Consider the following 25838-nt stretch of genomic DNA (forward strand, 5'->3'; position numbering starts at 1 on the left):
GTCGTGCATCGCTCGTAAGAAGAACCCGCGGATTCCCCCTTTGTGACTTCACCCCGAAGGTCAAGTTGGCCAATGAAGGGCTCAGATGAACTAGCCGTTCCTCGCATGGCTTGGTAAGCTAACCGCGGCCAAAGAGCGGCAATAACCAGGTGTACTTGTAGATGAGGAGGAAGAGGCAAGCCATGATCTGTGCTTCGCATGGCGCCATGACAAAGGAGTGGGGTCTAGTCAGCGTGCTGCATTATTGGAAGAACACTGGACCTATCCGTGGAGCTGGGGCGGCTTGAGCTCTGCGGGCCGAAACAGAAGAGACAAATACCCAATCTGGTAACTGCCCTTGGCCTGTCGAAGACCAGGGGGTCGCAAGCAAAAAGCGATGCCCGAGACGCATCTTACACATCGAGCTTATATCAGTCATGCAAATGCTGGGTTCACGCATCATCAGCACAAGAAGAGCCACATGCACAGGTGTGGGCCAACCTTGCAGCACAGGAAGAAACCCTCAATGTGAGGCACTCGAGGTCGACAGCAAGGCGCAATACCGGATTGCAAGATCCGTCCACGAGTTCTGGTGTCTCAAGACAAACACACACTGACTCGACCGTGGATTGCAGCCAGGGGGACGATCACATAATGAGCCATGTCCGCAGGAGATAGCCAAGGGGAATTCCCACGTATTTGTGACGGTATGAGCCCCTCCAAGTCAGTCGCCAATTGTCCAAGTGCTTAGTTGAACCCGCAGCATGGTTCAAGGGCGTGGGCGGAGTATTCTGGAGCACGTCGAGTAATCGAAGCAACCTATGTAGAGAGGGGAAAGTTGCGACCAGTCTGCCAGAGGTGGCACAATCCAGAGCAATGGCGCAGAGTCACATTTCTCAGAACGAAGTACAGGTATCCTTGCATGTCCCAATGATGGGAGATAGACCATTGGGGAGAGCCAGAGAGATGTCGAGTCGTAGTTACATGATGAGTTTGTCGCATGAAGGAGGATGCATTTCCCGAGCACACTACGAACTGCTCCAAATTGGGAAAGTGCGGCGAGCGCAGCCAGTCTTGCCTCCATCTTACTTCCTATCCACCATCTTCTAACCTCAATCGCAGATTGAATGCAGGTTGACGACATTCTTTCTTGGTCTGTTGCTGCCATCGTATACCGCCGCGAGACACAGACACGCTCCTCTGTAATCGGCATCTGACTACTGTCAGAACGCAAGATGTCCGATCATCATGGACCGTTTCCCGCAAGACTACGTCCTTCATAACCTGCCTTTACTGCTTCTGTCAGGCCTGGAGACGAGAAGCCCGAGCGAGCCAGACCCCTCAGTAAAGACCCACGACTTCTTGCACGAAGGCGGATTTAGAATCAAGGTCGATGCGCCCATCGTCAGCGGGCCTCTCGCGGAGCAGTTGCTCCAATCTTTCTGCGAACAAGATGCCTCTGATACTCCATGGCACTCTCAATATTTCACTGCGAGGAATGGCAAGGTTTTCAAGATAGTCAAGGTCGGACGGGTAGGTCAGCGCTCCCCTTACCATAAACCTTTCCTCAAAATTCGCGACGCTGACACATAGTGCAGGTTTACACTCTTCCTCCTCGCAAAGCACCACCCCCTCCCCATTCTCCCCGTTTATCGGCTGTCGGTGCAAATGGAAGTCCCCCGCCAGCACTTGTGCTACATTCTCCGCTGTCGCCCTTGACTCCCAGCTCTCCGTTGTATCCTGACGGCATCATTTCTCCCCTGTGGATCACAAAGCACCAGTCACGACTGCCTTGCGCCTTCTTGATGGTCTTTACTCTCGGCTCCGATCCCAACACAAGCTCACTTCAGGACAATAAATTGAAATCCGAGATCAACAACGTGCGCAGTGTCCTTACGTCGGCAAATTACAAGACCAGACTTGTGGTGATATTACTTGGAGATGGCCTAATTAGCCCTTCGGATCTCGAAGAGCGCTTCAGCACCATTCGACGTGCAACCGGCTTAGACGGCAAAAGCATCTATTTCCTCGCCCATAACTCTTCGCCCACAGAGATTAATGCATCTGTCAACTCTGTTCTTTCATCTCTTCATCCTGCTTGTGTAGAATATTACCGAGATCTTTCGAAACATGCACGGCGCAAGCGTAATCGAAGCGCAGCCCCCCAACCTACTGTACAGCCGGGAAGCTCGCACATACTGTCGTTACAAGGTTGGAATGTTCGATATGAATTCAAGCTCGGCGCCTTCGCTGAGTTCCGGCAAGAGATGGATGCAGCGTGTCGGAACTATGAAACTGCTTACGATAATCTGTTTGCTGCTGAAATCATAGATGCTATTGCTGTTTGGAGCCCGCGTTTCAACGAAGCAAGACTGTTGGCAGATGTCATTGCTTTTCGCACAATCAGGTGTCTCTTGTGGACTGATCAAGTTACGACAGCGGTGAGATCATGGGTGGCCCACCGAGACCGAACCAGAGATCTGGTGGACCGAAGAGGTAAGGGAACAGATAACTACGGTTGGGAAGCGTGGCAGACTGCTTGGGCAAAAATCATGGCTGATCTGATATCTCGGTCGGAATATCCCGCGTTGAATATAAAGCTCCCCAGCACCCCTGGCCTGCTTCCTATCTTCGTTGATGTGGACAAGTCACTTTCTGTCGGCGAGCGTTTTGTCCCCTGGGAACAGCTTCACCATGAGGGATATTGGTTGGACATTGCAAAGAAATGCATTCATGCGCGCCGAGATTGGGCCCTGCAAATCCCAGAGGAAGATAGGCTGTCACCAGGTCGTTCACCGGCTTCCATGGTTGCTAGCAAGGCTCATCTTTACGATACGTATCTTGCGCTGGAGCCGTACCGTGAAGTTCCTACAGACGGAAGCCGAGGGTATGATTATGTGGGAGAGATCGTCTCAACGTTGGATGCGGCCATCGGTTCTTTCGCAAAACGAGGCCAACTGCACAAAATTGAGGCTCTCGAGCTCCAGAAGGCTTTCCAGCAAATCCAGGCAGAGTTGTGGGCAGAAGCAGTCACCACATTACGACAGCTGTGGTATAGCCAACACTGGAGACACGCTGGATGGTGGAAGTTGCTTCAGGGTCTTGGTTGGGCACTCCTTGATTGCCTTGCTCATGTCGATAACGGCGAGTTGCTAATCCAGTTGATCTGGGAGCTCTCGAACGAAGTATTCGACCGGAAGCCGAACACTAACTATGATCTCCGCCGAGGGATCGCATCGTCCAGCGCCACGGAAATGCTGCTGTCTGTCGCGGTGGGCATTGATGAGGCTCTTTCTCCGTTGATTGCAACATTTACTTTCTCAACGCACGACGTTTTTGTCGGAGAGCCTGTGGAGTGTCAACTCTGCATACTGTCTCGAGCGCAGGTTGGTCTACCAGCCATCCGCCTATCGGAGATCAAGGTTGTCTTCGAAGGCAGCCTGAAACCCGTTTATCTGGTTGCAAAGGAAGGCGAGGATAGCAAGGCTAATTCCTCGGCTGCCGAATTCATTGACATTCGTTTGGATGAGTCTTCGAACATGTCCTTATCATCTACAAAAAGATCTTCTGCTGGCGTTGTTGCATCACAGACGAGCAGTGCTGATCTGACGATTCCACCAAGCAGCACCAAGATATTCCGGCTATATGTCATACCTAGGGAAGCCGGGGAAATTTCCGTTGCTTCCATTACACTGATTATCAACGATGAGAATCTAACCTTTGCTGCAACCTCGACCGACTTTTCCCATTCGATAGGTCACTGGTGGGAATCGAAAGCGGGCAAACCCACGCTTCGATCACTTGGACAAGAGTCCAATGCATTCAACAAGATCCACGTGCAGCCTAAACCACCGAAACTAAAAATTGAGGCCCCCGGATTACGACGATCATACTACACAAACGAATCAATGACAATAGACTTTGAGATCTTGAACGAAGAAGCGGAAGATGCAACTGTGTCGCTCGATGCTCGTATGATCAGCCCAGTTGAGGGCGCGGCGCAGATGATGTGGGTTGGGGAGGGACTGGAAATCGCTCGAGCGGCTGCATCTGGAGCTGGAGTTCTAACACTGGAAAAGCGTGAACTTGGCTCAATTTCATCGTCAGGAAAGGCTGTCGTGTCACTTCGCATAACGAATACAGCCGCCGCCCTCGATCACGAAGTAGAACTTCTCGCGACTTACCGGCTCGACTCAGAACCGGAAACGATTCTCACCAAGACCCTGACTGTCGATGTCGGAGTCATCCGCCCTTTTGAAGCAAACTACGACTTCAGCCCCCAGCTGGACAAAGAACCTTGGCCGAATTTCTTCGAAGCGCCTCCACAACGCTCCGATTCTTTGGCCCCTATGGGTCTGAGGCATCTATACTCTGTTGCAGCAAGTCTCTACTCCTTCGCCACGGACCCGCTAGTAATTGAAGCCATATTGCTCACAGCGACGAAAATTGTAGGGGGTGCCGTCTGTTCAGCGACTACTGGCATTGTGAGGAAAGCGGCAGAGACAGACGCTGCAGTCAAAGATCCCGATGCAACTATTTCGACAGTGATAGCACCAGACCACACGGAGAGGTTCGATTTTGATCTCACACTGCAGAAACTGATACTTGGCGACCGGCATACGGTGGCGGTCGAACTTGCACTAGAAATCGGCTGGCGCCGACAGGATTCACACGAAGTCAACACAACCCTTCTTGAAGTGCCTCGACTAGTGGCGCCGATGGCTGAGCCAAGAGTGATGCTCACTGTTTCCTCGACTAGTCTCGGACCATTGAACATTGAGGCGCACAGGCTCTCTTTCACGATCGAGAATCCGAGCATGCATTATCTTACATTTAACGTGTCCATGGAGGCGAGCGAGGATTTTGCGTTCAGTGGGCCGAAAGCGTGCGCGATCAGCTTGGTCCCCATCAGCAGGCAGACGTTGAATTATCGGATCCTGCCAAATAAGAAGGATGAATGGATCGCCGTGCATATGAACGTGGTTGATGCATATTTTGGACAGACGTTGAGGGTTCTGCCGGGAGGCCATGGAGTCAAGGTGGACAAGAAGGGAAACGTGCTCGTCAAGGTCTAATCAACCTATTAGTTTAGCAGCCAATGTGACCATATCCCAGGTACCTAGAATAGAGCTCTAGACAGCTCTCCTTCGTCGATCGACTCCAGAGTATATCACAGCGAATTGTGCTGAGGTTGAAAGGTCCGTTTTCAGAACCAGCATACCATCTAGTATCCTGTATCTTTGTTGTGAAGCCTTTGAGCAGCTTAAAAAAAAATGGGTTTCCAGCGCGGTGTAGAGCCCCTTGGAGAGATAACATCCGGAGATGAGCCACAAAAGTGGTGAAAAGAGAGTCAAATCAGACCAGACGCGACAGTCAATTCCGCTGCTGTCAATTGCGTTGCCGGAAGAACAGAGTGAACGGGTTGGAAGATTGAATGGCTAGGCAAGGCAATTTCAGCAACGGATTTGTCCATAGTATCACGTCATAATAATATCTGTGCCAAGCCATATCGTTCGTCTCGATTCAGATTCGCGCGCTTCTTCCTTTTTTGCTTGGGCTTTTTCACTTGCTAGCCTGTCCTCGATAAAGCACTTTCGAGAAAAGCTCGGTCGGACCGACTCAAGAATGGACAAAATTCAGAACATCTTTGCTGGCCTGACGGGGCAAGAGAAGACTGGGTTTATGGACTCATCCCAGCCGTCTCTCTATGGTAAGGCTTGAAGTCAATGGCTGTTGCCTATGCGACACGGACTAACAGAGTCCTACAGTTGCAGCGGGCGCCATTGCGTTCAATCCAATTTTCTGGAAGTAAGTATCGAGCACCCAGACATTGATATACTCAGGAACTAACCGCAAAAGCATCGTCGCCCGACAAGGCAAGCAAGATCTTCCGTGACAGCAGCCCCCAACTGACTGGAGTAGAGCACAAAACTCACTTCTTGACCAAGACCTTTGGCTCACCTCATTATGGCTGCTACGCTCTAGCAGTGACTATCTTCGCCATCGGCGTCATTCGAGACTCCCTCTACAAGACCGCGCTGGAGCAGCAGCCAATCTATCCACCATTACATCAGCCGGAAGTCGGGGTGGTCCTCTTTCTTACCGGCAATGTGCTCGTGCTGTCCAGTATGTGGGCACTGGGCGTCACCGGGACGTACCTGGGTGATTACTTTGGCATCTTAATGGATCACAAAGTTGAAGGATTTCCGTTCAATGTCACCGACGCACCAATGTACTGGGGAAGCACACTCTCATTCTTGGGCACCGCTTTGTATTATGGTCGCACGGCCGGCGTGCTACTGACTTTGGAGGTGTTTGTGATGTATCTCGGTGCACTGCGATTCGAAGAGTGAGATACCTTGAATGCTTTGCGGGTCCAACCACTAACATGTCCCAGTCCCTTCACGGCGGCAATCTATGCGAAGAAGGAAGCGAGGCCTGTAACCCGGTCAATGACCAAGCAGAAAGAACGAAAGAAGGCATGAGGTGCACGGATAGAGAAACAATAGATACACAAAAGATCTGGATGGCTCTAACGTATATGCAAGGGACCCATCCGACCCGTCATGGACGCCTATCGGTGAGCGCTGATGCCTCAGGCCCCTTCAAGTACTCCGTACTCTAGGACTTCTATACACAAGAAACTCGGTTGCTCTGCTCGCACCATTGCGTCATAAGCTGGGAAATCCCGTGAACCCTGGAGACCTTTTATTTCTGGCAGGTTTGCCGCGGCTCCAGTTCAGGGCGCATATTATGATTGGCTGCAGGTGCTTGTGGGCAACCGGATGAGGAGTGAGGGATGGTGAAGTTTGAAAGTGACCTGCGAGCCTCCTTCGTCGTCCGTTCGACTCATTCTTCCAATGTTAGGACCATAATAGTACGCTCATTATGCTGAGTGGTAATTGAGCGTCGCTTTGCTTTCAGTTGTTCGCTTCCACCCTTTTCATCTCCGCTATATCGCACCCGACTGCGCGGGCTGGTCTTGTCAACTTCGCTCTGACCGGCCACTCCCCCCTTCCCATTGTCGACCGTCGATATGCCTCCCCAACATGTGGAAATTGCAGAGACAATCGCCGCGCTGAAAAGAACTCTACGGCGCGAAAGAGATGGTAAACAACCTCCTCACTCCTCGAGACATGCTCATTGCGAAATATTGAGCTAATCCTACCCTCCACATCCAGGTCCGACGGATCAGTTTACCCCCGCTGCCACAAATAGAGGCCATAAACTAGCCCGTGGAGCAAACTATATTCACGCTGGTGCTCTGCCCTATCCGCACGGGATAGAAGGCCATAAACAAGTACGTCTAGATCCGAGCATTCTGGTGGGGTGTTTGGAGGCTCGAGAAGCTCACTGTGCGCGCAGAAAATAGAACATGCTGGCTACACGCGATACATCCTTCAACGCAACCCGAGAAGATACAACGAGTTTGGCGACGAACTGGAAGATAGCGAAAGTGACGCCGAGGCAGATGCAGATGCGGAAGACGAGAACGCATACGCCGGCATCCGACTTGAAGGTAATGCCCTCTAGCTGCATTCTCAATGTCGATGCGATCGCTAATATGAGGTGCCAGAGCTGTTATGCCCCTTGAAACATCCCTCTGAGCTTTCGAATCACCCTACGCTATCTTTACCCTTTACCGACCGTGCCCTTCCTGATATGATCAAATCCACCGAAGGGAAACTGCGTCAAGAGAGAGCCAACCTCTGGCGTGCCAAAAATCTGAACAGACAATTCATGGGAGATGAGCCGTGGATGCCCCTCGAGAGTACTGAAGGTGCAGATGATTGGGATCTCTTTGAACCCAAACCCAAATTGTCCACACAGCAAGCGGGAAAGAAGAGGAAGCGCGGCTTCGAGAACGAGGCCTCTCAGAACGGGGTCAATGGGCACAACTACACGAATGGTGGAAAGGACGAGAATGCGTCCAATCCTGGAGCCAGTGCGTCAGAGACCAGTCTGAACACGAATGACAGGAATCAAGCTGGAAAGGCCGCCAGCAAGTCCCGGCAGCATCCTGAGATGGCAGTCCAGCAACGCGCCAAAGAAGGAGCTGGTGGTGAAACCGAGCGTCCAAAGACGAATGGAATACATAAAAGAGAAGATGAACCAGCTTTAAAAGACGACACCACTGGGATCACAGAGATTGACGCGGAGGATGCACCAGATGCGTCCACAAATGAGGCAGTGGATGGCCAGGAGCAACAACAGGCGCAGGAAGATGAAGCAGTGTCCGAAGATGAGAGTCACCCGAAACCCACGCGAAGAATTACTCGAGCCCTGGCCGCCGAGCACAACAGCTCGACCGCACCGACCCCTCCTCTCTCACCGGAGTCGACGGTTTCCACCATTGACTCATACCTCCTTCAACCCGACCCGTTATTCCTCCTTCCTCCCGTCCTCGCAGCTAACCACCGGCCACCACGAAGCCTGGCGCGCCTAGGCCTTCCGGTCGACGAACTAATGGAGACCCGCCGTCTTCTAATGATGTATATCCAAAAGCAAGAGGAGAGCGTGCGCGGCTATGAGGCCGTGTTGGGGAAACTCATCAAAGCGAAACGGATGCGCGACAAAGTCTGGAACTGGTGCAGGACCGAGGGCCACGTGGGCGAGTGGTCCGACGGAGAGGACTGGATCGATGCCGAGGCATGGGGACTGCAGCCAGAGGAGCTCCGGAAAGGCAAGGACGAAGAAGTCGATGAGGCGCAGGAGGACACGGGACGCAAGGGCAAGAGGAGGCGACGAGATTAGAGGTCTCAGACTACGAGCCAGTCGACTGGTCCGCAGCCGCCGCCGCCGCCGCCGCTTGCGACGCCGTCGTGGTGGATGCTGGGAACCTCGACACGGCCGAGGCTTGGGAAGGGCGGCATTTTTTGATACAGCAATGCTAGCGGAGCAAAATGCAGCACGGGCAGGCAAACGGTCGCCTTCCAGCCAGCTACAATAATGAGAGTTGATTCTTGAACCCGGATCTGCTCATTCAAGCTGGTTGAAGTTCAGTATTTCTAGAACGATGTCTCCGTTACATACTGGCGGTATGACCTGTGCCCTGTCCTTTGCACAACACACCTTACCCTCGATCAAGCCCTCACAGCTCTTCATATTTCAGCCATTGAATTCCCCATGTGTTCAGTGGTCCCAGAGGACGATAGAACGCCTGGACGCCGATGCCGACGCCGGCGGTGTGCTCAAGCACTCTTTGTGCAAGCAATGACCCGCCTTCACGCTTTTCCTCAACCGATTCGTTACATCAAATCTGCCATGATCTCGTAACGCCGTTTCTCAATGCATGTCGTGATTCCATTGTTCAGTGCGCTGCCTGCCCACCAACTGGGTTAGCTCCGTACAAGGCCACACCCTCGGTCTCGCCACCGGCAGCAGCCATTCTGCGATCACCATTGTCGCCGAGTTCGTCGTCGTCCAGTTCTTCGGCGCGATCGTCACCGGCCCCGTCGCTGCTCTCGGCACCCTCGATGAACAATTGCTGCCCTTCGGCGACCACGCCAGCTTCCTCCAATCGTCGGCGCTGCTGTCTCCTCACAGCATCCTGCCACCTGGCCAAGACAGCCGCGTGATGCACCTTGAATCCGAAGACCTTGGGCTCGTAGCGTCTCCTGGACTTGACCGGGACAAGAGCGGGGTAGACCTGGAACAAGATGTTGTGGAAGGAACTGCCGAAGTAGGCACCGTCGATGGCGGCGTGACGAGATGATTTGGGATTGTAGATGTCCTCGCACTTGGCGCAGTAGAGCTTCACGGTCTTGAGGCCCGGGTTGTCGCTCGGTCCGAAGGGCAGAAGCGGGTGACTCTCACACATGACCCGTGGGCAACGGCCGAAATCAGATTTCTTAAACTTCTCAACCATCTTGGCCAAGCCGCGGGTGGTGACAATGTAGCGCGCATGGACGAGCCCGTACAGATGACGTGCAGACTTTTCGATCGTCTCGCGCATGTCATCTTCACAGTCGAGGTCGAATACGTCAGTGATGAGGTCGAGAGCGTGTTGGTAGTAGTGGACTTCCGTGTTAAGGCCAGTCAAGTTGAAGCGGTCGGTGATGTATTCTTCGTCGATCTCACAAAAGTACTCGTTGCCACGCGAGGAGATGAACTGGAAGTGAGAGTCAGCAGAGGGTGTTCCGTTCATTCTATCATTCAGGGACCAAGGAGGTGAATTGTTATGTGAGATGAATGTGAGGCTTTGGGGATGGAACTCACCCAGTCACGCCAGTAACTGGTGTAGTCGCTGTCGGTCTCGGACTGGAACTCCTCCATCATGTCGATGCCCTTCTGGAGAATGTAGTAAGCGATGATGTTGGAGAGGAGGAAGTCGGCTGTGAAGAGGCAGCATTTTGCCAGGAGAGCGAGAGCGACAAGGAACGCCATTTCAATGTCTAGCGTGATCACGTGTATAAACGGTGGAGCATGCGGAAGCGAGAATGAAAATGTCTGCGGCGGATCAAAATACAGATGCCGCGCAGTTTCGTTGGTCTTGGCATCAACCACAACCGCCAAAGTCTGGACAAACCAACCTCTTCACTTGACTTGGCGACCTCCCCATTCACAGCACATCACTATTCTACAGATTGAAACTGGAGGTCACCCACCTAAACCATGTCATCTACAACGACGGCCGTAAGAGAACCACCGATCTGGACTGACTCTCGCCCTTGCATGCACCAGTTCCTTGTCCCCATTGTCAGAGTTTCGACTGCTTGGAGACGTCCTGTCTTTGGTTTGAGATCGCAGACCTCTTTGTGTGTGGTGGGCTCTGTACTCCCAAGTCTACACAGACTGGCAACTGTGTGCTATCTCCAGGATGAAGCTGGCACTTCTGCATTGGACGCCGTAATCCGCAGCAGAAAGAAGACGCTGCTTAATCGATCGTCTCACAAGAAGCAACCTCAAAGCAAGGGCACTGTGTCGTCTTCTTAAGTCTGCGGCAAGATGGTAAAGGGCCTTTAACCATCAATTTGGAGGTCCATGAAGCGCTAGATCTCCTCGAAATCTACCATGGGTGGGTGGGAATGCTGCCCAGCGTAATCTGTCGACTTTTCGAGGAGGCGATGAGTCCATTCTCATGTCATTGGTAGGCATATTGCTTTGATCCACAATCTCGTTGCTGGTGATGTCGAAGGATGATATCTCGTTTGCCATATTCTAGGTCTAGTGAGCGAGTCAGGCCAGGTACAGACTCAAATACAGCCTCGAACCCAATAACGCTTTTCCACCTGCATGTCGAATTATGGCTTCCGCCATCCTGACCACCCATTTCCATGCGTTCGGACTGGTTGCTGGAGAAGGTGTTGGGACACCGGGACACGCTCTTCATTGAAGTCCGAACACTGGCTCGCGCAGCATCACAGAAATCACGTATCCTTCCGAATTCCCGGTTGGGCCAGTCAAAAGGCTACTCCAAGGAATCCCCAGGCTTCACAACAACAGCATTCCACGATTCTGCCGCACCTCTCACCACGAAACCCAATCAGAACGTCCCCACCAAAAAATCCTGCAAATATTCGACACATATCAATCACTGTCCCACAATTCCCTCCAACATTCGGACCAAACCTGTTCGCAGGGGCGGGACGAGCTTCAACTTCGAACGATTCCTCTGTCTCCCGATTGTGCTTAATTGTGGGTGTGGCGGGTGGGGGCTCCGGGTCAGATTTGTTGAAGCGATAGGAATCGTTGAATCTGATCCACGCACCGTTGACTCTTCGAGGGCTGACAGGAAAGGGGTGGGTTCCCAGCGATCTGTCATCTGAGTGGGTTTCGTAGCAGAGGGTGCGCGCATATGTGGGTTCTGGGGGATTGCAATATATACTTATACTGTGTAGATCTATATATATATATCGAGCGGGTCTTGTAGCTGAGGGCTTGAGTGGGTTTACAGAGTCAACGGGGCAGGGGCTAATATATTCTGATCACATCCTTTTTTTTGCTCCTCTGGGCCCTTTTGGCACGGGGATGGTTTGGTTTTGTTTTGATCCTCATCATCGTGGGATGAAGGCCAGCCCGCCAAGCGCTACATTGTAAAATTTTGGCAAGGCTGAAACTTCAAGGGAGGGTACCCCGTTCTATCTGACTTCCATTTACACTTTGATCCCTTGAGATCTTGAGGTATCGGTATGTGAAGACCTCGGAGCCATTGCGTTGGTGAAACAGGTAGCCATCCGATACTGCTTGTTTCAATTCCGTCCAAATGTGCCGCGCATCTTGCAGCTGGTATCAGGCTCTATGAGACATGGTGCTATTCGCGGGCCAGGAAACGTTGTCCGAAGGCCTTGTGAGCACCAAGGCAGATTGCCCGTCGCTGGGCACAGTCACAGCTCTGTCCGCCGCGTCGCCAAAGCTTTGCTGCCTTTGCACGATGTGTTCATACCAAACACTCGGGTGTGGCTCCCAAAACTCGTTGAAGACGAAGCGTCGCACCAAGTCCTGCGCATCGGGCCATTTCCACAAGTTCAGAAACCGCGCCTGCTGTACGAGCATATTACTGTACCATGACGGATGGGATGCGGGCTGATTTTGCTGACGGGGACCCGGGCGGCTCGCCTTGAGCTTCTTCTGCTGCTCCAACTGGGCTCCCACAAAGAAGACCCAGAAATGTGCTTCCCGGTAGTAATGGAGCTCTTCTAAGGTCGAAGTCTCGAGGATCGACCTCATCACTCGCTCCAACCGTGGCATGATAACCCGGGAAGAGTCGCAGATGTCGGCGCCGTTGAGTACCGCTTCCCAAATGCTCTTTTGGAGGGACATGATCAACGTCAGAGTCAAGGCTATGTTTGTGAGATGAAGTTCCAGGTGAGGATCATCATCATCCTCGGTCAACTCCACATAGAGGTGTAAGATGGTCGCCATGTTCTGTTGAGCAGCCAGTATTATCCAGCGATGAATCATCTCTGCTTCCGCCAATGTACGCGGCATGAAGCTTGTCTCTTTCCCAAACGACAGATACCATTGAAGCCGCTTCATGACGGTGCGTAGTTTATACAACGACACAGTATAGTGGATGTCTTTGTCGTTCCGGGGCTCGGGTGGAAGATATTGAGCAATTGGTTCTCGGCACTCGTTCATAAATGCCTTGATCCAATTCTCATAGTCTAACAATGGCCGTCGAAGTTGGTTGGTCGCGGAGACGATGTCATTGTACACCGTCATGCGGACGAAATGGCCTTTTCGCTCCAGCTCCGGGACAGACTCTGCAAAGCCACGGATCATGTTCGCATGCAGGCTCGCTGCTTTGACGTCTCCGGCGAACGAGTCCATGCGGAACAGGCGCATCACGTTCATAATAAGCGCCATGTCTGGGCCGCGCGTCCCATCCAGATCGCTTATCCTCTTCCGCAACACCTCAAGACTTCGAGTTCGGAGGCTTAGGGCCATCATAGAGTATTCTTTATGTGTGTGCTGTGGCAGGAATCGAGTCATGGATGTGGCGTACATCGAGACATAGGAGGAGAGTGCGCCTTCCTCGGCTGATGACCATTCCCAGGTCCAAGCAAATGATTTGACATCCTGAAGGACACCGATACCCTTGGGGTCGAAATATTGTTTCCAGGGACCAGAAAATAGTCGCCTGACATAGCTCGTGGCAAAGAGGCTGGCCAGCGACTGGGTCGCATATTGCAAGACTTGGTTCACTCGGGGCGTGATGGGGATGGCTTGAGAACTGAACGGATCAGAAGAGCCATGTTGTGAGAGCAGTAGAGGTGTACGTCGGGGTATAAGTAGGAGCGCAGCTGGGTTATCCTCTTGTGCTGCTTCATCTATCCAATAATCATCTGTGGCAAAGGAAAGCCGGTCAGTGTACGGTCATTGGTGAGAGGAAATTGTTCGAATCGGCTCCCACGAACCTGTCCCGGTACTACCTATAGACTGCTCAGACCTCCTAGAGCCAACTGCGCCAGAGGAACTTCTGTTAATTGTTCTGCCCTGCCTGACTTGGCCGACTCCGCGCACGTGGCGGCGTCTGGCATGCGAGACCTTTGCGGCATGGGCTTTGCGCTCGGATGCCTGAAGCTCCTTCTCTCTCTGTGATTGGGAGGAGGATGATTGCAGGACAAAGATCAGGGGCTGATCTTGCTTCGTCATGGTGTGCAGGTAGGTCCTTGAATTAGTGAACAATCGCATCCAGCAGAGTATAGTCGGGATGGGTACATCTTCGACTAAGGACAGCCGAAAAGACTCGCCCTTAACACACGTAATCAATTTTTCCCGGGAGCCTTGCTGCGCTGGGCGATCTACCGTCAGATACTGGGATCTCGTCCAATATAAGCCAGTGTGACCCTGATGGATAGGCTCTCCTGAGTACGGCTGCTCGGTTTTTGAATCGCGCAGATTGCGCGCCAGTGCATCAGCGTTGCGACCATGGGGTGCCAGAGCCGGCCGGGTATTTTCCCTCCCACTTGTACTCCGTAGTCACTCCATACTCCTTCTGTTGCTTCAGTTTCAGGCAAGAGAAGCTGTCTTCTGACTCAGGGCCTTGTTTTCCAGATTGTCCCAAGTGTCGCGGTCTCTTCGGCCGGTTGTCCGCTGAAAGAAGCAGTAGGCAAGGTTCCTCATGGAGTGGCTTCCTATTGGTGGAAGGCCGTCCTTTGGCAAGAGGCTAGCCGTTCTAGGCATCGCCACTTTCCCGTTTTGGTCGAGAGTCAGACCTGCTGCATTCTTACACAATCCTATTAATCAGCACCCATCGCTTTCGCTTAAGAGTTAGCGAATGCCTTTATAACGCAAGTGGTTGACTTCTCTTTATGCCGGGTTTGGTAACTTTGCATTAATGCCACGGTTGAACTCCGTCAATGGTCATGGTTCGATCTCCGGGCTTCATCGAGAGCCGTGGCACACCTTCGGCACGGTCACGGCACGGATGGTGGGTGACCGCTCTAATGGTTTTTTACCCTTTCTTTGTGTAGAGCCTTGGAGCTCATCTCTATCGTCGTCGTTTACCACCGGGCCCCGAAAAGGTTTGTCGTATCCTTCCCAGCGCATCTTCCTTTCTGCAGACAGATATGGAGGCGGACGGTATCCAGCATACAACCAGATCGATGCAGAAAGATGAGTCCGCGGGTATTGCTAGAGAAATCCAGCAAGAAACCAATGATGTGCGAATCTCTGAAAGGCGCATCCTCTTAAAGTGCGACCTCAACTTGTTGCCGATGCTGTCGCTGCTGTTTATGTGTACGATTCTTGACAGGTCAGTCTCGCCATTCTCGCCGTGTACTCACGCTGAAAAGTTACGCAGAGTCAATATCGCAAATGCCCGGATACAAGGCCTGGAGAAGGATCTCCACATGCATGGCCAGGACTTCAATGTCGTCCTGTTTGTCTTCTTCATCCTGTACATCTTACTAGAAGTCCCTGCGAATATCCTGATCAAGCGGATTCGACCGTCACTTTTGCTGAGCCTCTCAGTCTTCACCTTCGGTATCGTGACCATGTGTCAGGGTTTGACAAGATCGTACGCAGGCCTCGTTGTCTGCAGAGTCATCCTCGGCGGTCTTGAGGCGGGTGTCTACCCGGGGTCGATCTACTTGATGACAATGTTTTATAAGAGGCACGAGTTTCAGTGGAGGATGAACATTTTCTACGGCTCTTCCCTTGTCACGGGAGCTTTCAGTGGCCTTCTCGCCTACGCGATCGCTCATATGGACGGAATCTCCGGCTACAGCGGCTGGAGATGGATCTTGATCATAGAAGGGTTAATTACCATTGTGGTGGCGATCCCAGCGTACTGGATCCTCCCCGACTGGCCAGAGACGGCAAAATTCCTCACCGAAGACGAACGACAGTTCTGGGCGCAGAGGCTGGCATCAGACATAAAAAGCATCGAGATGAACATTTTGAACAAGCAGTCGATCAAGCGTTGCCTCGCTGACGTCAAGATTTGGATTGCAAGTTTCGCATACCTCTGCATATTGACGACCAGTTATGGGTTTGCATACTTCCTACCCACAATACTCTTGGAATTGGGCTGGACCTCGACCAAAGCCCAAGTGATGACGATCCCCCTCTATGCTGTCGGGACCGTGGTATGCTTGAGCTGCGCTTTCCTGTCCGATTACCTCAAACACCGATTCTTGTTCGTCTTCGGTGGATGTATCCTCGCCATCATCGCATATGCCATTTTGTTGTCATACTTTTCGGTATCAGTTGGAGTGCGTTATTTTGCCCTCTTTATCCTCGAAAGCGGCATCGTCGTGGCGCAGCCAGGGATTGTAGGATGGTTGAGCAACAATCTTGGCGGCAATTACAAGCGTGGGGTGGGAATCGCGATGCAATTAGCTATCGGAAACATTGGTGGCATCGTCGGGAGCAACATATATCTCAAGTCGCAAGCTCCAACATATCCAGTTGGTTTCGGAACGGGCGTGGGGCTTCTCTCTGCCGGAGCACTGGCTTCGTGCATTCTCTTGTGGTATCTCAGACGAGAGAACATGCTGCGGGAGAAGGGTCTGAGGGACTATCGGTACAATCTCCCAGAGGCCGAGCTCAATAATCTGGGTGACGATCACCCTGCCTTCAGGTTCTCTTACTAAACCTACCAGGAACCTGTACACTTGGAATGTGTATCGACTTGCGGTAGACAACAAGCCCAAAAGTGTCGCTTCCATCTGGCACATTCATTAAGGGACACAGCCGGTGCGGTTGACCGCATTGTTGATGCTCAAATCAAATAGACCATAGTTCATGATATTCATGTCTCCACGAATTTCAACTGCTCAATTACACTCGGGTTGCTTGGCTATGTCAAACTGCCAATGTATTCCGCACAGAGATGGCATTGAAATCCCGCTCTTAAGGAAGCGGGCTCCCGAGTCTGCTGGGGTTTGTCGAGTGTCGGTGCTTGCGTCATATTCACGTCGTCGCCCTGCTCTTGGCGTGGAGGTTGTTGTATCCCCTCCCCCAGGTCCATCTCTGCTGTTTGGCTTTCTGGATGAAGAATTCGAGGCTGTTCAGCGTTGCGGGCCGGCTGGAGTAAGATCGTATAACCATCAACTTGGTTGACTGCTTGCGTCTTGTGGGAAGAGACACTGATTGCGAACCATTGTTGTCGTCTCGGTAGTGCTTCGAAGCCTTCGGCTCGGGAGTATCTTCTGTTCAGATCCATCTCAGCAATGAGCGCAGCAGGGACAAGCGTCAAAATGGGGCTGGGGTATTGTCGATTGCACCCGATACTTTCTTTCCTGCGCTCAAATGGAGACGACCAACTTACATGACGGCGCACAATAACTCCAATATCCATCGAGATGGTATCAACCCAGACCAGGTAAGTACCCTTACGGGTTGTCCTGACGTGTGGGGGTCGTTCGGGTCGGCCTCATCTGAGAGGTCAGGCACCTCATATCGGCTGAGAAAAGAGTGAGTCTGGTCCGTGGCTTGTACACGAGGTGAAGCCAGTGAGAGCATGTCGACATATTCCAATATATCATACAAAGACTCATGCGCCTCTGCGGACAGAAGGGAGATCCCGTCAGATACTGCAGCCATTGTACGAGGAGTCAAGGTGTTTGTCAGAGACTGTGTGAACGGCGTCAACGTGTGGATTGTGGGATGGTGGTTGCTCAAAGGCTGTGTGTTCTGGTCTGAGACATCTGTGGCGAGGATCAGCACCACTAGGCAGACTGCGTCAAAATGTAGAAAAATTACCTTCAATATTGCTATTGAGATCTAGGAAGAGCCAATTAAGACTTTGGTTTAGAACATTCTTTGCAGCCCAGATAAGCCGCTCGAAGCCCTTTTTGCTGTGTAACATTGAAGGGAGACGTAGATTGATCTCTACGACTGCTAGAGTGTCAGTTCCATTTTCAAGCTCAGACTCGTAGTTCCGGTGCCGCAAAATGGCGATGCAGAAACGAAGAAGAGACGTACGGTATCTCAACTTGACATGTTTGCTACCACCAGAAGGTATCGGGGTGCCTTGCAGGCCAGCTCGTTCGTATGAATCTTTCGATAGCTCCAGTCTCAGGACTCCTGGTACTCCGAGTCAGCTCAGGGACGTCATCCCAATGCAACTCCGAAGCCAAATTATCGCTTCGACCAACTGGTTGGCTTTACATACCTTCCTTCAATGAAAAGACGTTGTCAACACCTGATTCACCTTCTGAAAGCATCAGGATGTTTCCTAAGCATCAAAGAGAAGTCAGTCTGCCTGTGCGTAGACTGATCGTAGCCTCGGGAGTTGAGGGCAGAAGACAGCATTCAGGTGGCCTCACCTGTTTTTACATACACTGTGAAGAATTCTCCATTGAGTACATCTTCTAGCTTCATAATGACCTTTGCATATTTTACAGGCCCGATGCTTGCGTTCACTTTCTCCCAAATGAGATGGTAAAGCCCATCGGGCAGAATGACCGCCACGTATTTGTCATATTCATGTTGACGGATAGTGCGCCACGGAGGTTTTTTGGTAGGAGCCTGCGAGGCAGTAACGTACGATGGAAGTTGACCTGAGGCAACGTTGATCTTTGAGGCTGATGAGGGGGCTTGAGGAAATAGGGGCGGCATGTTGCTAATGGGCGGCTGACTTGGAAGCCAAGAGCAAAAAGAAGGGATGGTCGACAACTCGAACCCGCGAGGCTGAGATATTTGAACAAGGCTCTGATGCGTAGAGGGCACTAGACTGAAAAAGGTCGGGCTTGGCACAATTTATTATTTTATCCGCAGCCCAGGTTCTCCAAAAGTTCGAGTTTCATTCCTCTTTTGAATCTCATCGTTCTGAAATGGAGCATGCAGTTCGCAAGGACTCACCCTCGTCCCTGATAGTTGCTGTCAAGGTTAGCACATCCCTGTCTCCTATTCCCTGTTTGAATGATGAACATTATACAATCCAACTCCAAGAACTTGTGTTCTATGAGGAGCAAAATTTATCTCTAGAATTACGCTGACTGCCTCTGTGCCCAATCTCCTGTGCATTCTGCTATTGTAGAGTGATCGCTGACTTGTTTGAAGGTTATGACAGGTGTTTGACTAACTTCTGTATGCTGCCACGACTGCACAACATCTCTTGAAAGGTACGAGCTTGCATGCACGTCTTCCTCTTCCCCTTCCCTCGGTGATGACCCCTTGACACGAATGGCATTCCTCAGACTTAATTCATCATGTGGAATCTGTCTATTACAAGTTTCAGCCTTGTCTGATCCAAGTGCAACCTTTTCTTGTTTCCCAGATTTTTTCTGTTTCGTGGCCTGGGAAGCTAACGAGAAATGCAACAGGTACTCCTCACCGATTATTTCTTCCCCTTAACCCCCGTACTCTTTCCTGTGACGAAGACTTGAACGAACGGGCGGACAGACTGCGTGTGCGGCTTCACACATCTGTAAAAGCAGGACGTACAATCCTTGTGGATGTGATGTGGGCCGTAACACTTGTTGAGAACTCGTCAGCTGAGGACTGCTTGCACAAGACATTGTTGGATGGTATAAGATATGTGAAGTGATGCTAACGGCGCTGGTTCTAGGTATTTGCGATCCCCTCGTGTCTCTCATCTCGACTTGCATCCTATGATGAACAATATTCACACTGTTTGAACCGAGCTTTCGCTTGGAAATGAACGTTAACACTGAAAATTCTGATTTAATGAGGTATGTTTGCCTAAACCGTTACTCTTCCCGGCCACTCGCTGACAGAGTTGCTAATAGCCTGAAATAGATGCTTACACTTTCTTCCCTTTCACACAAGATCTGAGAGTCTCGGCTGAGCTGACCGATGGCTGTTTGGCGCAGGTATATTCGCTTTGCTCTACTCAGGTCCGAAGGACAAAGTACTCGAATAGGTGAGAATATGCCTTCTTGTCAATATGTCCATCCTGATGATCTCATGTATTTCGCTGTGTTCTTACTGAATTCCCATGTCGAACATATATCACCTTGGAGAACTGAAATGTTGCTTGCTCTTCTCAAACTTGACCCTCTACACTGTTCTCGAGACATATATGCTGATTTCCTCTTAGTTCCTCCCGCTGGATGTATTAATGATGGATATAACGGGCAAAGATGCCCCGGGTGTGAATCACTGACTTTATTTGACCCTCGTCGCAGTCTGTGGCCGCCTAGTTCTACACCTGGCTCATCAGCATTTTGCTTCTGTAGTGAATAGATAATTATATGCACCTTGAATATTGATTATCATATGTTGAGAAAGTCTTCCACTTTTAACTCACGAGCTTTGGTCCACAGGATCGTAAGACACGTGATGCTGAATTTCTAAAGCTTGAGCTTTCCATCGCCTGATCTTATTTCCAGTTCCGTGAAACAAATTTCCAAATACAATCCTCCGCAAATATTCAAGCAGCGCCAGCCTCCACGACGCCCATTTCTGCCCAACAGTCCTTCTGTCCTTTCTGCTTCAGAGCGTACAAATGTCTGGCTTCGGTGCGCCGGGTGGCGGCGCGGCCAACTACAAGCCAACACCTCCAGAGCGCGGCTCCTTTCCTCTTGATCACGACGCGGAATGCAAGCACGTCATCTCCTCCTATCTACGATGTTTGAGAAGACAAAATCCTCCCGGAAGAAACAATGAGGAGTGTAGATTACTAGCAAAGGAATATCTCGGGTGCCGTATGGAGAAGGGTCTCATGGCGAAAGACGAGTGGTCAAATTTGGGACTGGAGTTTGGCAAAACAGCGACAGGAGACCCAAACGCTGCGGGTGCTTCTGGTAGCGACAGCAAGAAGAGTTGAAGTGTCGAAACAAGTCAGAATGGAGTCTGCACGTTCGGTAACCGTTACGATTGTGCTGGCCTAATTGCACCAGAATCGAGCCGTCGCCACGAACGGCACGCGATTGACCGTCAACTGCGAATTCAGTGCCGACCATCAGATCTTCACGCCTACTCAGATGTTGAATGTGGGTAGGGCGTGAACCACATGCTTTGCCTCGTTGCTCTCCTGAAAGCTGGCGCTCAGACTTCAGAAACCCTGTCTGTGGTATGCCTGGAATCGAACTTCCTCGTACATTTCTCATCCGAGCAGTCTAGATGGTTCGCCCCGTGGCTTGACTGTCCTTCACCATTTCAAGCATCGTTCTACGGGCACTTCATGTGATACCGTCCTTGCACGGGGCGCCGAAGCTCGGAAATCGAGACCTCCGCAAATACCAGCATTCGAACGAAGATTATCAATGACCGGCTTTCTGCAGCCACTTGCGTTCGAACCGGCAACCTTTCGATTCTGGCTTGCTGCAGGCCTAACTCGAAATGCTGTTTGACTTGGCTGGATATTAGCTTGGAGTTTCATCTATGCCCGGCGAATACTCCAAATTTGGATACTGCAAGTTTGGCAGAACGTTGAACGCATGTCACGCCATCCGAGCATGGTCGGACGTGGCGAGGTGAAGACATGGTGAACGGCAAAAATCAATCGGTGTCTCGGTTCGACACGCGTGCAGAGGCACCCCGTGGTCGATTCTTGCTGAAGTTCACAGGTGGAGACGATACAAGGATTTGGAGGGTTACGCACACTGCGAGTTTGCAACAGGCCTTGATTCGTACGACTACTTGTTCAATGGTGGCTGTTTGGGCCTCAGCCTCCATCTGGAAATAGACTCTGTCCTGGGAAGAAACTGGTATGGATATTATGTTCCACGAACAATGGGATTCAACAATAGTGTGGATGAAGCCTGCTCGGTTCGGGCCAAATTCCGCAGGGGCGTCCCGCAGCCAGCCCTAGCATCTTTGTCCTTACTCGAGGAAGAAAGGTCTGCGATCTGTGAAACCTCCCCTCTTACCAGTCCTGAACCTCCTCGAAACACGTTCGCCTTCTCCACAACATAGCGCATAATAATAATGCGAGAAGACTCCATGCTTGCGCATCAATTTCAGCACGCACTTCCTGTCTCTGGCTTCTGCCTGCGTGCGCGGAAGGGCACCATGTGACAATGTGGACATCCTGATCCCAGCGTGCGGTTTGCGCAATCTCTATCTTGAATATTCCACTAGTGGACGGTCCTTGCGGGCATGTTCTACGTTAAATAAGGCATCCAATGTCTCGCGGCCGATCACAAACCCATGCCAACTTGCCATTTGACCTTGGCCGTTGGGGTAGTATCACAAGGCTAGCGTGATTGACTTTGTCGTTTTGCAGGGATGTCAGCAAATTGCTCCGCTAGCGAGGCCCGTCGGTTGCTGGCAAGATCGCCTGAAACGGCCCCTTGGGCAAAACCCAGACACATATCCTTGAGCGACCTACCTCTCCCAATGTATGGGACTTCAGTCAGATCGCGCCTCGCTACTGGGCGGAAGCCTCGGGTTCGCGATGGGCGGGAAGAGGTGGTCATATCAAACAGAACTGAATCGGCGCCTTGACTAGTGCCGTTCAGGCGTGGGCCTGAAGATTCTCCTCGCTATATCCTTCGTCGATGCCCCTCTTCGTGGAATCAATGCAACCAAAGTCCAGTTGGAAAGCGCGCATGGGCCTCTTGATGTCTGAACTACCGTGAATATGGCCGCTGAAGCGCCAGGGAACTACAGTCCACTCCCTACGGGAGATGACGACGACGGTGTGGGTGGCCAGCAAGGACACATCCAAGAAAATGCGCATGACGACGTCGACCACGATGTTGAGAGTCATTCACCACATGATTCAGAAACAACAAACGTGCCTATCATCGAGATATCTCCAACCCCTTCGCCTCCCTCGCCTCTTTCGCCTCCCACAAGGCTCAATACCGGGAACTCTGATACTATCTCTTTGTCCCAAACCCTGCCGCGTAAGTCGTTGGTCTCCGCGTGCCGGCTGCTATCTGACCGAATCAACAGAGCCAGGCGCAAGACCAGCGGTGCAATCACTCGATAAAAGAAGATCCTCCAGTCTGAGTGGGTGGAAGGAACGCATTTACAGTTCTATCACCCCTTCACTTCACGAAGTGCTGGAACTGAAATGTTCCGATCACAATACCTCGAGAGAGTATAGACATCACAAACAACGAAACCGGCTTTTACGATTGACTATTGGTGAATGGTTCAACAGCCTCGTCCTCTGTGTCGTCTACTTTGGCATCCTCTATTCTTATTCCAAGAAGCAAACCATCAGCGTACCTCAACGCAGAATGTTCAATGCTCTCACAACGGGAGTATCCCTTCTTCTCGGAGTGAACCTGGCGGCATCATTACGCAGCTACGCAAAGCTCCTCCGCTGGCGAATGTTGGCGGCATGTTACCGACCATTGGAGACCTTCGATCTCGTCATGGGGTGCGATAGCCTCTTGAATGTGATGAGGCTCCTTTGGAAGGCCCGGAATCAGAGGCGCAGATATCTGCCGTCGAGGACCCAGGTTCTTTGTATCTTATGGCTTCTTGTCCACTTGGCGGTCACGATCCTTGTGGGCATCATCGGTCTAAATTACAACTTGGACACTTCGAACGATTTCGTTCTTCTCCGGAAAGGCAACATCAGCATAGTCGACTTGAATGCGCTTTCGACTGGTGATTATCCAGCTGATTTGGCCGCGGTCCAAGAATGGGGTGTCCGTGGAGAGACCACAAATCCTCTTGACTATGAAAGTGGTGTTGTGGAGCAGTACCAGAGCTATTTCTCGTCTTGGGACGGTTTCACATTTTACTACTTCCAGGATCAGAACCCAGACGACCCGAATAGCGTTGGTGTTTCTTCCCGATATATTGAATCCCAAGCCTATTGCCAAGACTTCACCGTCACCGAAGGGCTGTATGGCAATCTCTCATACATCATCTACCATGATGGCGAAAAAGACGTCAACAGATCCCTGCCAGCAAGTCCTGGGCCAGGAGGGCTACTAACCATCTCTAAGTTGAACTCGACCTGTGGTGACGGGTGTGTGGAGATTCATACTTTCCAGGCCGCTGCCTACCCCGACGACAATGGCGGTGTTGGTGACGACGACGAAAACGCGGTCGGGACCTATTTTATCTGCAACAATACAGTGGTAAGTTGTACCCTTTGGATAGGCTGGTTCTCTTCTTCATCTTTCTAGCTGGCACGGCGATCAAATACCCTTCGTTTTCGGTGTAGCTGACCTCTTCGCAGCCTCAAGTCGGGGACGACTACAGTGAGGTCACTATCGACTATGAAATATATTCCATTGTTGGAAGGATGCTCGCCGGGGCAATTGGGTGGAGTGATAACCCTCCGACCGCCGATGGCAAAGAAGAATATGCGGTTTACACGAACACGTCTCAGTTGAGCTTTTCGGGAACACTCGGGCCTTTGGATATGGCCAACGTCATCTCGTCGTTTACAATGGGTGCAATATCGTTTATGGACAACTCTCCAGCTATGTATAGGAAGAACATCGCGGGCAGGGACCAGCCATTTGCAGCGCAAGTCCTCAAGGTGACGTGGAGATACGCGGGTACTATCCTAGCAGTCATCCCATTCATCCACTTTTGCACGCTGGTGGCTGTGATTCTCTGGGCGAACAAGGCGATTATCAAGGATGACAGTCATCTTGCTATTGCCAAGGTTTACCACACACTTCTGCGCGAGCTAGGGGACCGTGGGTGTTTGCTCCGTGGTGACGAAATCGTGGCGGTCATGGGGAATCCACAGGTCGCATATGGATGGCAGGCGAGCAATGAATACGACGGGGCGATGCACGTCGATGTTTTCCAAGGCTTGATGAGGGTGGAGAAAGTGTTCGCAGAAGGGATGTATGACGGGAGCAGCAAAGTGCATCGCAGCACCGCGAACACTGAGCGGACTGGGAGTGCACGGAAACGCTACCGCGACGTTGACGCAGCAGACTATTTCTGATCAAATAGGACTACTGCTTGGAACCTCCAGGGGTTTATCAATGACAGCTTTTTGCAACGCAGACGCAGCTTTCCGACGACACGGAAGAGGGAAATACTCTGGGAGCGAGACTCAAGCAAACGCCTCCATTTTTCCACGTTTCTCCCAACCCTACTCGACTGTCCTGGCCACTAGTGGGAAGCCGGTCCTGCCCGCTGCACGCACAGTGAGAAAGCTTCCCCCTTTAGCCAAAACTCTCAGCCAGGCATTGATGACCATTTCCGTCCGGTCCAGGGGGTTCGAAGGCATCACGTCTTTTGCACAGAAGCCCATTTCCGCTTCTTCCCCGTCTGCGCGGTGGCGGGTTCGCTGTCAGCCATGGCAATGCATCGACCCAGGTATTCGCCGTACTGGGGGTCAAAAGTCAGCCAACTTCTCCCCGAGGGGGAAGGATCTCAAGTCTGGTTGCTGTCGGGAGGAGACGCTGTTGTTTTCTCACCTCGGCTAACGCCTGTGGAGTGTCCGTCGGGGCTTGAGGCCCATTTCTGAATGCGTCCTGGCTGTCGACGGTCTTGGGCCGGGCTGGAGTCTCATTGGTAGAAGCGGAGCTGTGAGAGGTGCTCATGGTGACAGCAGCGCAGCACGAGGGTCACGACCTATTCCTCGATCGGGTAGGATGTTTGACGCAGAGAAGAGGGTTTGCTGCTCTCAGCACCGGCGTGGTGATTTGGTGCTCCAGGCTGAACAGGGGCTCGCTGTGCACAGATTTGTGCGAGAAATGTGCAGTTGTCCGGAATGGAAGCGTCGGTATGGGGAGGAGCGAACCGTCGAAGGGGGTGGCAATGAGGTATTTATCGAATGACATGGAGAGCCCAGACGATGGCACGGAGAGGCAAAGGAAAAGAGGGAGGTGATGTTGATATACATGAGAACGCCCAGGGACACACCGCACAACCAAAAGATATTGGCCCGTTGATCTTCAAGCGGCGTGAGTGATGACCAACTATATTCAGCCTTTCTCTGTAAATCATCGATCTTCGCACCTTAGGGCTGCAAGCGGGCAGCGGCTATACCGTGCCGCCGCCCTCTTGACGCAAGAAGGGCGCTGAAGTAGTGCAAATACCCAGTTGTTGCTGGGACCGGCTTCGCT

General features: G+C 51.8%; 10 protein-coding genes across 14 annotated transcripts; 7 read left to right on the forward strand and 3 right to left on the reverse strand.

Annotated features, from left to right (window-relative positions):
* The first annotated feature begins 1100 nt into the window (after positions 1-1100).
* On the forward strand, positions 1101-5181 carry PV07_03211 (uncharacterized protein). The gene is made up of 2 exons (XM_016389891.1): positions 1101-1512; positions 1578-5181. Exons 1-2 carry the CDS (start codon positions 1228-1230, stop codon positions 5052-5054), a joined length of 3762 nt encoding a protein of 1253 aa, XP_016251793.1. The 5' UTR covers positions 1101-1227; the 3' UTR covers positions 5055-5181.
* A 423-nt stretch (positions 5182-5604) lies between these two features.
* PV07_03212 (uncharacterized protein) lies at positions 5605-6464 on the forward strand (the record flags this gene model as incomplete). Its single annotated transcript, XM_016389892.1, has 5 exons — positions 5605-5689; positions 5748-5787; positions 5839-5855; positions 5902-6328; positions 6377-6464. The coding sequence occupies 5 exons, from the start codon at positions 5605-5607 to the stop codon at positions 6462-6464; spliced, it is 657 nt and encodes a 218-aa protein (XP_016251794.1).
* A 551-nt stretch (positions 6465-7015) lies between these two features.
* Positions 7016-8733, forward strand: PV07_03213 (uncharacterized protein; the record flags this gene model as incomplete). The annotated part of the gene is made up of 4 exons (XM_016389893.1): positions 7016-7088; positions 7161-7279; positions 7345-7498; positions 7556-8733. The coding sequence occupies 4 exons, from the start codon at positions 7016-7018 to the stop codon at positions 8731-8733; spliced, it is 1524 nt and encodes a 507-aa protein (XP_016251795.1).
* A 144-nt stretch (positions 8734-8877) lies between these two features.
* On the reverse strand, positions 8878-10365 carry PV07_03214 (uncharacterized protein; the record flags this gene model as incomplete). Its single annotated transcript, XM_016389894.1, has 2 exons — positions 8878-10090; positions 10198-10365. 2 exons carry the CDS (start codon positions 10363-10365, stop codon positions 9290-9292), a joined length of 969 nt encoding a protein of 322 aa, XP_016251796.1. The 3' UTR covers positions 8878-9289.
* A 4628-nt stretch (positions 10366-14993) lies between these two features.
* On the forward strand, positions 14994-16520 carry PV07_03215 (uncharacterized protein; the record flags this gene model as incomplete). Its single annotated transcript, XM_016389895.1, has 2 exons — positions 14994-15178; positions 15227-16520. 2 exons carry the CDS (start codon positions 14994-14996, stop codon positions 16518-16520), a joined length of 1479 nt encoding a protein of 492 aa, XP_016251797.1.
* PV07_03216 lies at positions 16269-18521 on the reverse strand. 3 transcript variants are annotated; one of them, XM_016389897.1, is made up of 6 exons: positions 18212-18521; positions 18044-18106; positions 17854-17955; positions 17632-17766; positions 17198-17576; positions 16269-17078 (listed from the first exon to the last, which is right to left on the reverse strand). In XM_016389897.1, the coding sequence occupies exons 2-6, from the start codon at positions 18093-18095 to the stop codon at positions 16727-16729; spliced, it is 1020 nt and encodes a 339-aa protein (XP_016251799.1). In that variant the 5' UTR covers positions 18096-18106; positions 18212-18521; the 3' UTR covers positions 16269-16726. The 3 variants fall into 3 exon arrangements, with proteins under 3 accessions (XP_016251799.1, XP_016251798.1, XP_016251800.1); XM_016389896.1 differs by having other exon boundaries at positions 18198-18521; XM_016389898.1 differs by having other exon boundaries at positions 16269-17576; positions 18198-18521.
* Positions 18522-18679: 158 nt separating this feature from the next.
* Positions 18680-20123, forward strand: PV07_03217. Of its 3 annotated transcripts, XM_016389900.1 has the most exons (4): positions 18680-18758; positions 18934-18995; positions 19197-19565; positions 19623-20123. In XM_016389900.1, the coding sequence occupies exon 4, from the start codon at positions 19690-19692 to the stop codon at positions 20077-20079; it is 390 nt and encodes a 129-aa protein (XP_016251802.1). In that variant the 5' UTR covers positions 18680-18758; positions 18934-18995; positions 19197-19565; positions 19623-19689; the 3' UTR covers positions 20080-20123. The 3 variants fall into 3 exon arrangements, with proteins under 3 accessions (XP_016251802.1, XP_016251801.1, XP_016251803.1); XM_016389899.1 differs by having other exon boundaries at positions 18934-19565; XM_016389901.1 differs by lacking the exon at positions 19197-19565 and having other exon boundaries at positions 19707-20123.
* Positions 20124-20235: 112 nt separating this feature from the next.
* PV07_03218 (uncharacterized protein) lies at positions 20236-21830 on the forward strand. The gene has a single exon (XM_016389902.1). The coding sequence runs from the start codon at positions 20342-20344 to the stop codon at positions 20660-20662; it is 321 nt and encodes a 106-aa protein (XP_016251804.1). The 5' UTR covers positions 20236-20341; the 3' UTR covers positions 20663-21830.
* A 335-nt stretch (positions 21831-22165) lies between these two features.
* Positions 22166-25705, forward strand: PV07_03219 (uncharacterized protein). The gene is made up of 3 exons (XM_016389903.1): positions 22166-22688; positions 22738-23882; positions 23984-25705. Exons 1-3 carry the CDS (start codon positions 22421-22423, stop codon positions 24707-24709), a joined length of 2139 nt encoding a protein of 712 aa, XP_016251805.1. The 5' UTR covers positions 22166-22420; the 3' UTR covers positions 24710-25705.
* Positions 24997-25313, reverse strand: PV07_03220 (uncharacterized protein; the record flags this gene model as incomplete). Its single annotated transcript, XM_016389904.1, has 2 exons — positions 24997-25098; positions 25188-25313. 2 exons carry the CDS (start codon positions 25311-25313, stop codon positions 24997-24999), a joined length of 228 nt encoding a protein of 75 aa, XP_016251806.1.
* Positions 25706-25838: the final 133 nt, after the last annotated feature.

Source organism: Cladophialophora immunda (genome assembly GCF_000835495.1).
Source record: "Cladophialophora immunda strain CBS 83496 unplaced genomic scaffold supercont1.2, whole genome shotgun sequence".
NCBI lineage: Eukaryota > Fungi > Ascomycota > Eurotiomycetes > Chaetothyriales > Herpotrichiellaceae > Cladophialophora > Cladophialophora immunda.